The sequence below is a fragment of the Salvia splendens genome, chromosome 12 (genome assembly GCF_004379255.2).
Source record: "Salvia splendens isolate huo1 chromosome 12, SspV2, whole genome shotgun sequence".
NCBI classification, from domain to species: domain Eukaryota; kingdom Viridiplantae; phylum Streptophyta; class Magnoliopsida; order Lamiales; family Lamiaceae; genus Salvia; species Salvia splendens.
In genome coordinates, this window is record NC_056043.1 from 11,518,937 (window position 1) to 11,531,377 (window position 12,441).

A 12,441-nucleotide genomic window follows, 5' to 3' on the forward strand; every position below is an offset into this window, starting at 1 on the left:
ACCCACGGTCGGTCTGATGTTGACTTGATCAGGTAGAGGTTCTCCTCAGGAAATGCTTCTGGAATAGCTTCATCGTTATTTTCTTGTAAAATTCGGCTTAAGTGATCTGCCACTCTGTTCTCGCATCCCTTCTTGTCGACTGCCTCCCAGTCGAATTCTTGTAAGAGGAGGACCCATCTGATCAGTCTTGGCTTTGATTCTTTTTTAGCCAACAGGGTACTTTATCGCAGCATGGTCAGTATAAACTATCACTTTGGACCCCAGCAGGTACGGCCTGAGTTTCTCAAATGTGAAAACCACCGATAGCATCTCCTTTTTCGGTCACGTCATAGTTTTTTTGTGCCTGATTCAATGTTTTTGATGCATAGAAGATGACGTAACTCTCTCCTTCGATTTTTTGACCTAATACTGCCCCCAACGCATAGTCGCTAGCATCGCACATTACCTCAAAGGGGTGATTCCAGTCGGGGGCGCGTATTATCGGAGAACTTATCAATCTGCCTTTAAGAAATTGGAACACGGCCTTGCAGACATTAGAGAATTCAAACTCTACATCGTTCTGGAGGAGCTTCGTCAGAGGCTGGGCTATCTTTGCGAAATCCTTGATAAATGTCACGACCGCCCTTACTAAGGATAGTGAAGATGGGGAAAACGTGACGAAGGGAGGGACTAAGGAGCGTGGAAGAAAAGGGGGACGCAATGAAAGACAACACTAAACGACGACATTTAATATGAAAAACCCAATTAACTTCAAAAAGAAATATTTTAGTTTATTGAAAAGTTAAGCAACGGATTTTAGTCTCAAGATACTTAATGTCATAAAACAGTATTAAATAGTGTGGAAGACTTCTAGAAATTAATTTCAAACACGGCAGCAGAATAACAAGTATCCAAGTGTTTTACACAATCAAAACCATACGAAGTAACATAAACTCTTGTGACATCAGTTTTCAAAAGTAGCAGCAGAAATAAATTATCAAAGAGAGTCATAGGATGATGCCTATGTATAACGACACAACGCATCCAAATTTCCTAAGCACTCAACATCCATCGCAACACCCCGTTCAACCTGCACATAAAAAAAATATGCATGGCTGAGTATTTGATATACTCAGTGAACACACGCCAAAATATTTGATAAAAGTTATGTCATCCATACCATAGTGAACTCGAGTTTTAACATTTTAGAAAAGAAGTATCATCGAGTATCACAAAAACATTTTCATAGCCTAGCCAGGCAAAACAATCTCCCCACTTTCTCAACAATCAATCATTCACATCCTCTTACCATAGTGCGACGAAAGTGTGGCCACACTATTCGCCCACGAGACCGGCCGACTAGCAAGGACGGCTCACGATCCCCTCTGTGTACACAGCCTGATAGGGTTTGTGGCCCTACTCAGACCCAAATTCATTTATCATAGCCCTATAGCCTAATGGAGCAAACTCACAAACTAGGCATCAAGCACAATCTCAACATAGCCGTATAGCCTAACGGAGCAAGCTCAAACGAACTAGGCATCAAGCAACAATCTCAACATCAAAACAATCACGGTATGACATAACACTTTAAACCACCCTTATAGCTCTGTAATCATACTTTTGAAAAAATTAAAAGAGTTTAGTAAAAGAAAGGCCACAAAATACTTAGTTAGAAAGCCCACCTCGATTGCTTACAAACACAGTTCACAACTTTATTGAAATCTTTGCTCTTCGTACCCACGTACGCACAACAACCCTTATCAACATCATAACCACGTAATACAAAACAATCAATTTTCTATCAACACATTACTCATGCATGCCCTATCATTCCTTTCATCGTTTTCTTAGATTGCCCATCCCCAAACGTTCATCAACAAAAACGATACGAACATTCAAGCATACATCAACGTGTAACACATAGCCACATCATAGGATACGTTTCTTATTCACACATGTATCATTTATTCACTCAAAACTTGACAACAAGTATTATTTTAACATGACAGAAATCTGGCAGAACTGCACAGTCGTTTTGTAAAAATCATTAAAAATCCATCCGACCTCCGTTGGGGCTGAAATTTTGTCACAACATAGTAGACAAATCAAGGATCATCTAGTTAAATCAAACTCACATCTTTAGGTCGTTCAAATCAAAAACGAAACTCACTGGACGAGAATACAAATTCTAACAAAACTGCGCAGTTAACTTTAAAAATTCATTTAAAATTCATCTTTCGTCAAAAGAGGCTGAAATTTATACACAACACAGAAGACATCTCAAATTGTACGCAGTTAAAAATTCGTGCCAAAATAAGATCGTTTGTTCGGTCAAACACACGCCGGAATCTACTGTCCGAACACCACAGTTTTTATGCTTCACAAATTCGAATTAGGGTTTATCTATCATTCATCCAAACACATATATTCATGCTTCCAACACATAATCATGCTTCAAAAAGATCTCACAACCAAGTTCTCATATAGTCACATATCACTCACCAACGAATCATCCACAGCCTCACACATACACATACATAAACGCATATCCACATACTTTCTCATGCAAAACATCAATCCCAACCGATTAATTTTTAGATCTATGGTTTCTACACTCACTATATGCATAAGGGAATCAAGAAACATGGGTTCAATGGAAAGGATGAGAAAGAGAATTCAAATATACCTTTCTTGTTCAAAAACAATCGGTAGGAAAGATAATTGATGCGATTCTTCGATGAATCTTGAATTTCCAACTCCAAATTGATGCAAGAACAAAGGATTGGTGAAGAATTGGTGGAGAAGGAAAGGGAGGGAGGAAAAAAAAACGTGTGGGAAGAGAGAAGAGAGGGAGGCGAAAAATATGAGGGCTAGGGTTAGGGTTCTTTTAATTTATAGTCTAGGATAAATCCCACAATTAAATAAAATAATTAAATTGTGGGGGAATAAAATAAAATCCCACAATTAAAAATGAAAGTAGGCGTGTGGAATGGGAGAGATCAAGGAAAGAAAAAAAATACTTAAATCCTCAAATCAAATAGGAATAGGATTTAAATTTGGTAAGATATGGTAAGATTTAATTGGATTTTAATTCAAGAAAGGAGACAAACAAGATACCAATTAAATCCATAAAATAATTCCTTCTCCTAATTACTAGGAGAAGTCGAAATCTCAAGGGATGGCCAAGGGGTCGAAAATCATGTAGAATAGCATAGTGATAATTTGGCTTGGATTTAATTTGGATAAATCTCCCAAAGAAATTAATTAAATCCGAGAAGAAAATATTGTTTCCAATAAATAGGAGGGACGAAAATTTCAAATAAAATGGCTAGAATGATTATGCATGATCCCACTTAATTTAATGAACACATTGGAAGCTTAATCACATTAACTCACATAACCCACAACAACTAATTTCACATAATTAACTCAAACACATAAAGACTCAATTTCCACAAAAGAAATTCTCATTCAACATCCACATTAATTAAAATAAAATAAGCCTTCAAATAAAAATAATTAAAAAAGTTACAATTTTTCGGGGTGCTACAATAAACCTTTTGTAGAACCCAGCGTGGCCTAAAAAGGCTCTGATCTCCTTCTGATTTGTAGGATACGGCAGCTTTGCAATGACCACTACCTTTGCCGGGTCGACCTCTATTCCCCTGCTCGACACTACATGGCCCAGGACTAGGAATCTTTCTTTTTTTGTTATAGCCCACTAATGGAATTCCATTTTAATGAAGGAGATTAGATTTATTCCGAAGGAAGGAGTGACGCATAAGAGTTATGCATCGTTATTAATGAAACGCACAACCCTTATGCGTCTTTCGTTAATGACGCACAAGGGTTATGCGTCGTTCAAAGACGCATAATGCTTATGCGTCATTAACGAAAGACGCATAATGGTTGTGCGTCTTTCAGTCAGCTTTTAACGCACAGAAGGCAGAAGCAGAGCACGGAATACAATTTCACTTCCTCTCTCGGGTTTCCGGCGATTTCCGGCGATTTCCAACGTTATCTCCGTAAGATCCGGTAATTTGTTCATCAATTTAGCTACATTCATCATTATTCATGTTTATTTTACTTTCATTTGTTAGTTTTACCAAATTTATAAAATTAGGGCTTGTAGGAAAAATGTCCATAATTGTTGTTGTTTTAAATGTTTTTGATGCAGAAATCATGCAAGTATTTGTGAGTTTGTAATGGGGTGGTAGAGTAGTTCAACTACCACATATGGGTATTGGTTATGAACCACCTCGTGCGAGGAGCTCCATCATATTAAATTCATGTGTTTCCTATTCTGAATTGGTAGCAATGATATGCGATGCGATGATAATAGATATGAACCAAAACACAATTAAATTATTATGGAGACAATGTATAGTCTTTGCTTCCGGTATGAGTTATACATGTTCTGTGATTTGCAATGATGAAAGTGTGATGTATATGTTCAACAATGCTCAAAATTCAAGTGGGTGTATTGAATTATTTGTTGAGTAGTTCAGAAATCCCACCAGTTGTTGATTATGGTATTGGATCTTCTGCGAGGGTTGAACAAATGAGCTTTGATTGTGGTATTGGATCATCTGCGAGGGTGAAGCATATGAGCTTTGATCGTAGTATGAATGAGCATAGAGATGTTGTAGATGTTGCTGATGTTGGTGTTGGATTGAACGATGAGGTAGATGTTGCAGATGATCTTGGTGAGCCAAGGCCACTATCTGAGACAGAGCCAGACCCTGATCTCAGTGATGGTCATGGTGCTGATGATGTTGATGGTATTTCTGATGATGAGATAGTACCATGTAAATCTATTATGCAAGGTGAACAACCACTTCCGGAGTACAATCCTAAGGGGTTTAGATTCTTTCTTGAATTACCAAGTCGTCCGACTGGAGTATCTGATGATGTTGGTTGTAATGAACACAGCCTTTTGTATTGGGATGAGAATGCGCCGCATCGGATTGTGTTGGGAACAAAATTTGATTCCAAGCTACATGTGAAGACTGCTATAACTATGTGGAGTTTGTGGAATGAAAAACAGTTTAAGGTCGTCGAGAGCAAATTAAGAAGGTGGCATGCCGTATTCAAATTTCCAGCAGGAACGACAGTAACAGGGGCAGGCATCATCAGCACCACCGACGCTGAAAAGGAGAGGGAATGTAAGTGGGAGGTTTCAGTTACACAAAGGTCGCATGACGATATGTGGAAAGTTAGGAAGTGGAAGGATCGTCATACTTGTGTTGGCCATCGTGCTAACAGAGATCATGCTAACTTTTCATCGGCAATGATTGCTCTGTTGATTCGACATCATGTGCGACAATGTGCCGATTTCAAGGTCTTCTCAATAATAGCTGATATTCAAGACAGATTTGGTGTGTTAATCAGTTATAAGAAGGCATGGTATGCAAAGAGAAAAGCTATAGAGTTTGTATACGGTGGATGGGAGGAATCATTTAGGCAGTTGTCAAGCTACATGTTTGAACTCCAGTCACAGAATCTGGGCACAATTGTTGAGTGGAAGCACAACGAGCTGTTCAGTTAGAGGCGTACAATGGTGTTCAACTATGTTTTCTGGGCATTTAGGTCTGCAATACATGAGTTCCAGAAGGCCGCACCGGTGTTAACAGTGGACGGGACTCACCTCCGAGGAAGATTTAAAGGTAAGTTGCTTGTTGCTTGTGGTTTTGATGCTAACAAGACATGCTTGCCTATTGCATAAGCTGTGGTGGATGAAGAAACCAACGACAGTTGGTCGTGGTTTTTGGATCATGTCAGAACACATGTGGTGAAATACGAGAGGGAGGTGTGCATTATATCAGATAGGCATAAAGGAATCTTGAATGCAATGGAGTCTGAAATCATGACAAGGGCCCCGCAGATACACCACAAATTTTGTTTGCTCCATGTGAGGGCAAATGTGTTGAAAAAGCACAAGGGCCCCAATGTGAAGGCCATTATATGGAAGTTGGGGGTCAGTACTCAGGAACGTAAATTTGGCAGAAGACGTCGGGCACTATATGATGTGAACAGTGGTGCGGTTCGAATGCCCAATAGGATTACAAAAGAATGTTGGTCACTGTGCTACAATGGTGGACTTAGGTGGGGGGTGGCCACAACAAACATGTCAGAGTGCTACAACAACGTGTTGAGGGGTGTGAGAGAGTTGTCTATTAGAGCGTTGGTTGATTTGACATTTTGGAGGACGGTACAATGGTGGGTGCAGAAGAAGACAACAATAGAACACACCGAAGGTGAGTTAACCCCATGGGCGAGGGACAGACTTGCTAAGAATGACTCAAAGGGGTGAAAACATTACATTACTATCATTGACCGAGATACAGGGAAGTACCATGTCCGAACTCGAGGAAGAATAGAAAAAGGAGTGTCAAAGGGCAACAATGTTCAACTAGTCAAGTATTTGGATTCGAGTTGCAGTTGTGGTAAGTGGCAGATGTGGAGAATTCCTTATTCGCATGCTTGTGCGGTTGCTAGAGACAGAGGTCATGTTATGATTGACCTCCTAGATGATTGCTACTACCTAGGTACATGGAGATCACAGTACTATGGTCAAATTTCATTTGATGCACCAAGACACGAAGATTATTGGGTTGAACCTTCATAGAAATTGCACATCACCCCTCAGCAGTTGATTCCTAGAACGCGTGGTCGAGTTAGAAGAAGCATGATACTTAATCAAATTGATGTTTGCGAGGAAGATGAACCGAGAGCTCCCTGCCGTTGCAGAAATTGCGGGATTGAGGGGCATGACCGAATAAATTGCTCAGCCGGTGCTGTTCAGATCTTATTTGACATTTACTACGTTTATGTATCAACATTTGTGAGATGTTGTCGACAGTTATTATAATGTTTATTTACTATTTTAAAAATTACGAGTTCCATATAAAACGTTAATCTGCCTATAAAGATGGGGTCCAAATGCTATTTTGAGACTACCATTGTCTTCATTATCGAAAGCTCTTCGCGTGGGTCCCTCACACGCCCCAATCGGAGTTCGGATGAGAGAGATATGACCGATTTACGAAAGCCGCGAGCGATTGCCGGGAGTGCTACCCGACCGGGTGGATTTAGTCAACCAAAAATCCACCCGGTCGGGTGAAAGTTTCTGGAGATTCAATGCACAATACTGCCCACCCGACCGGGTGGAATTAGTCAACACAAAATCCACCCGGTCGGGTGAAAGTTTCTGGAGATTCCATGCACAAATTTGCCCACCCGGCCGGGTGGAATTATTCAACAAAAAATCCACCCGGCCGGGTGAAAGTCTCTGGAGTTTTCATGAAGAAAACAGGCGACCCGGCTGGGTGGAATTACGCAACAAAAAATCCACCTGGGCAGGTGGCACTCCCGGCAGTTCCGCGCGGCTTTCGTAGATTGGCCATATCTCTCTCATCCGAACTCTGATTGGGGCGTGTGAGGTACCCACGCAAAGCTCTTTCAATAATGAAGATAATGGTAGTCTCAAAATAGGATTTGGACCCCATATTGATAGGAAGAGTAACGTTTGAAGCAGACCCCAGCCTCATCTTGGCTCATTTTGACCGTTTTTACCTATTTTAACTTCAAACACTAGATAAACTCATCAAAGCTCTAACAACTTCTACAAATATAATACTTACAAATATAAAATGAGAATTATTTTTGCAAGAATTGAAGTTGAAAAAAGAAATTGTTAGATGACTATTTTTTTTAGTACTAATAGAAAAATATTTGAATGTAACAATACATTGTTATTCCTTGTTGAAATATTATTTCCCCGAAGGCGTGAACTTTGTTGGACCTTTCCCTTTGGATGTATGCATAATCATGCAGCCCATCACCCAACGGCATCGTCGCTTGGTGGATCAGAGATGTCATCAACAAACCACCGTGCTTCGTTTCTGTTTCTCCGTCAGGTATCCATCCCAACACACCTCTACACTTGTTGGGCCAATCTTCATATCCAACAGGGTAGTCACGGCCAGTGAAAACATCACCGTCTGCTCTTAAACCCCACAGGCTTTGCACATCCTGTAAGGTTACGGTAACTTCACCAACTGGAAGGTGGAAACAGTGTGTCTCAGGCTTCCAGCGCTCGATCAAGGCAGTTATAAGCTCATTGTCCATCCTCATCGGCCTTCCACATTCAACCACGCCTCTGAACCCCCATATATCACATTTTCATGTATTGGCACTGCCCAAACCTTACTCTCCGTCCTACGAACTCTCAACACATTTGTTGTGCCATTTGCCAACAATGAGGCTGAAATGTGTTTGTTTGATGAAATAGTAATGATGGATCCTTAGGTCCATAACATAATTGTTGTTCGGAACTTGCAGATGCCATCTACTTCAAAACATTCACCCAATATTAAATTTTTTTCATAAGAACTCAACAATCTAACTAAATTGCAACTTCAATTGACAACGACAATCTATATTCCAATTTGGAGACATCATCAAGATTCAAATTAGGCAACAAAAGGAGCGCAATTACAAAAACTGAATCAATTACTTCTACCCATTTAATTATATGCATATGAAATACACAAATTACAGAAAATCGACCAAAAAATCCATCAATTTCATCATAAACCCTAATTTTGCTAAATAATATGCATATGAAATACACAAATTACGGAAAATCGACCAAAAATTTCCATCAATTTCATCATAATCCCTAAGTATAGGCAACAAAACAACAAAAATCGACCAAAAATCCATCAATTTCATCATAAACCCTAATTTTGTTAAATTACGGAAAACCTGCACAAATTAAGCCATAAATGATGTATATAGTCAAATTTAAGAACAATTACCGGAATATGGTTGCAAAATGGTGGAAATTCTCCGGAAATTGCTGGGAATCGTCAGAATTTGCTGGGAATTATCGCTTGGGTCGTGGCTTTCTGTCTGTGATGCGAAGTGTTCTGCCTTCTCTGCCTATTTTAAAACCCGCCGAAAGACGCATAAGCTTTATGCGTCACTAGCCAAAGACGCATAAGTGTTATGAGTCGCTAAGGAAAGACGCATAATGCTTATGCGTAACTATTTAAAGACGTATAATGCTTATGCGGCACGAAACAACGATGCATAATGGTTATACGTCACTAAACAATGACGCATGATGGTTATGCGTCACTAAACAACGACGCATGATGGTTATGGCATTTTTCGAAATTCAGCACCAAGCCCTTCTGGCGGCATTTTTCCAATACCTTGTTCAAGCTACGCAGCCGTTGATCAAAGTCGTCCCCATTGACAGTAAAGTCATCCATGAAGATCTCAATGCAGTCTTCCAACAGGTCAGAGAAAATGCCCATCATGCAACTTTGGAAAGTGCCCGGGGCATTGCAGAGGCCAAACGTCATCCTTTTGTAAGCGTAAGTGCCAAAGGGGCAGGTAAACGTCGTCTTCTCTTGGTCATCTGGATTTACAGTGATCTGGAAGTAGCCACTACAACCATCCAAAAAGCTGAAGTACTGCTTCCCTGCCAATTTCTCCAACATTTGATCAATGAATGGTAGAGGGAAATGATTCTTCTTTGTAGCTTGGTTCAGCTTTCTGTAATCTATGCACATCCTCCACCCCGTGACCGGCCTAGTCGGAATCAACTCATTTTTTTTCATTTTTCACGACTTGGATTCCTCCTTTCTTGGGCACCATGTGTACTGGGCTGACCCAGTTACTATATGGAATAGAGTAGAGAATTCTGATCGATACCAACTTGACAATTTCCTTGAGCACTTCTTCCCTCATATTGAGGTTGAGTTTTTGTTGTTGGTCGCGGTGTGACTTGGCTCCTTCTTCCAGTCGGATGTGGTGCATGCAGAAGTCTGGGCTGATGCCCACCAAATCTGTCAGCTTCCAGCCGATAGCCTTCAGATTCTTTCTCAACACTTCCAGCAATCTGTCTTCTTGCCCCTGGGTCAACTGACTGTTGATGATGACGGACATTGTTTCTTCCTCCCCCAGGTAGGCGTACTTAAGATGTGCTGGAAGGGGTTTCAACTCCTTCGCGGGCTTTGGCTCTTCAGTAGGCAGAAGATTTTCTGCCACTTCTTTTTCCAGTGGCTTGCCTTGATCAAGCCGCTTCGCTAGGCTAGATACTTAAGCTGTCCCACTTGTCCCAACTGGCTTCAGGCGCTCGCAGAAATCCGTTATTGCTTCATGGTATCATACCACTCTTCTACTTCTTTCTCGACCTCCTCGTCTACGACGGAGTCAGTGAACTGCCTCTTTAGGAATTCTTCCTCCAAAAATTCCTATACTAAGGGTTTCGTCACATCTACCGAGTATATGTTCTCGTTGTCGGCTGGCCTCTTCATGGCTTCATCTATATTGAACGTGAATTGTTTTCCATTGAAGTCCAAGCTTATCCTCCCATTACGGACGTCTATAATGGTGTTGGCCGTAGACAGAAATGGCCGTCCCAGTAGGACTCCACTCGACTCCCTTGCTACTGGCTCCGTTATCTTGATTATGAAAAAATCGGCTGGGTACAGAAAATTATTCACCTTCACAATAACGTCCTCCAAAATTAGTTTAGGGTGAATACACGATCTGTCGGCCAACTGGATGATTATGTCAGTGTCAATGAGCTTGGCCGCTCCTAGCTTTTCATAGATAGCATATGGAAGCACATTGATGGATGCCCCGAGATCGCACATCGTGTGCTCTACTTGAATATCTCCGATTGAAATCGGGAGAATGAACATCCATGGGTCGGTCTTCTTTGAAGGAAGATCACTCCGCTGGATCACGGCAGAGATATTCTCATCTACAATCATTCTACCTTCCTCATTGACCTTCCCTGCCAGGTAGTCTTTAATAAATTTGCTAATCGGGGGCATCTTTAACGCAGTCAAGAGTGACACATTCATCTCCACGTCCTTGAACATACTTGCCACATCGATTGTGGCATCCCTCTTTCTTGTCACCATTCCACGGTACAGATATGGCTTAACTTTCTCAGTTTTCTCTCTCCGACTTTCCTCTGAGGATTCACCTCCCACTTTTGCCTAGCCCTTTTCACTCTCTTTTGCTTGCTTTGCTTTGCTGGATTCTCCTTCTCCTTCATGGCTCGGCCCAGGCGTAAATGCTGGAGATTCCACAGGTGGAGTAGGGCCCTGGTAGGCTTTTCCTAATCTCAGGGTTACTTCGCTAATGTTTTCACGACCAGGTGTCTGCACAGTGGCTGGAATCCCTCCTTCTTTTCCTCTCATCTCGCCCAGTGACATCGCAACTTGTGAAGTTGCTTTTTCAGCATATCCAACGCCCCCCGCTGCTCCTTCTGAGCCTCTTGGATTTCCTGCATCACATTGTTAGGATGGTGCGGTACTATCATATCTCCCTGACTATCGTTGGGGTACCTTTGATTTGGCGGTCCCCCACTGTAGTTGGGCTGCGGGTAGTCATATTGTCCATAATGCTCTTGCTGGTATTGCGGCTGATTGTACTGTTGATTTATAGGGTACAGATTTCCCCGTTGGTGTGGTGGAACGTAACTGACCATCTGATTGTTTGGTTGTTTTCCCTGATTGCTTGACTGTGGGCCCTGAAGTCTGTATCCCCAGTTCCCCCCCGATTGTCTGCTTGACCAGTTGGGTTGTCCTCCATCAGACCAGTTGCCTTGAGTTACGCCTTGTATTATGTTTCCTCCAGTGTTTGGTCTATCCTGGATCCCAACAGGCCAGTTGGGGTGCCCTTCAGAAGGTTGCATCTGCTGTGTTGAGGGTTGTGGTGGCTGGCTTTGGTTCTGGTCAGTCCATCGAAAGTTTGGGTGATCTCTCCATGGGGCGTCTATTTGCTTTCCCTGGATCCAGTTGCCATTTGCGTTCCAGTGGCCAAAGGCATTTACTTGGGGCAGCGGCTCCGCCTCAGGGGGAAACTCGCAATAGTAATAGTGATGCTCTTCCGACGGTGGTGGCAGCGTATACTGCTGCTCTTTGGGTGCAGGTGGCGGAGGTGCTCTCGATTTCTCTACTGCCTCAAGCAGCTTCTTCTCCATCTGCTAAAATCGAGCCTCCAGCTTTTCATCACTACGTGCCTCTACTGCATGCACTGCCCCTCTTCTATACTGCCTTTGGGACGTCTCATACGAGCGCTTAGCCTCGATAAGCCTTTCCAGGATGTTTTTGGCTTGGCTGAATGGGGTCTTTGAGAAATTCCCTTGGGCTGCGAGGTTTAGATCATTCTTGCTATCGACTGTCAGTCCACCATAGAAGATCGAATAGATCTCCCGCTTCCCCAGCTTGTGGTTGGGGCATGCTTGAAGCAGCCCTTGGAATCTATCCCAAGCCGAGGGGCTCATCGTACTCCTGTCTGGCTTCTGTAATCTCCCTCTTGAAGGCACTTGTCTTTGACGCGGGGAAGAAACGATCTAGGAAGATCATTCAGAACTCGGCCCATGTTTTGATGGACCCTTCTGGCAGTCTCGACAGCCATACTCCAGCA

At 42.1% G+C, this 12,441-nt stretch overlaps 2 protein-coding genes across 2 annotated transcripts; both read right to left on the reverse strand.

Annotated features, from left to right (window-relative positions):
• Positions 1 to 10,250: 10,250 nt before the first annotated feature.
• LOC121757539 lies at positions 10,251 to 10,928 on the reverse strand. The gene has a single exon (XM_042153067.1). It carries the CDS (start codon positions 10,926 to 10,928, stop codon positions 10,251 to 10,253), a length of 678 nt encoding a protein of 225 aa, XP_042009001.1.
• Positions 10,929 to 11,006: 78 nt separating this feature from the next.
• On the reverse strand, positions 11,007 to 11,995 carry LOC121757540. The gene is made up of 2 exons (XM_042153068.1): positions 11,380 to 11,995; positions 11,007 to 11,296 (listed from the first exon to the last, which is right to left on the reverse strand). Exons 1-2 carry the CDS (start codon positions 11,993 to 11,995, stop codon positions 11,007 to 11,009), a joined length of 906 nt encoding a protein of 301 aa, XP_042009002.1.
• Positions 11,996 to 12,441: the final 446 nt, after the last annotated feature.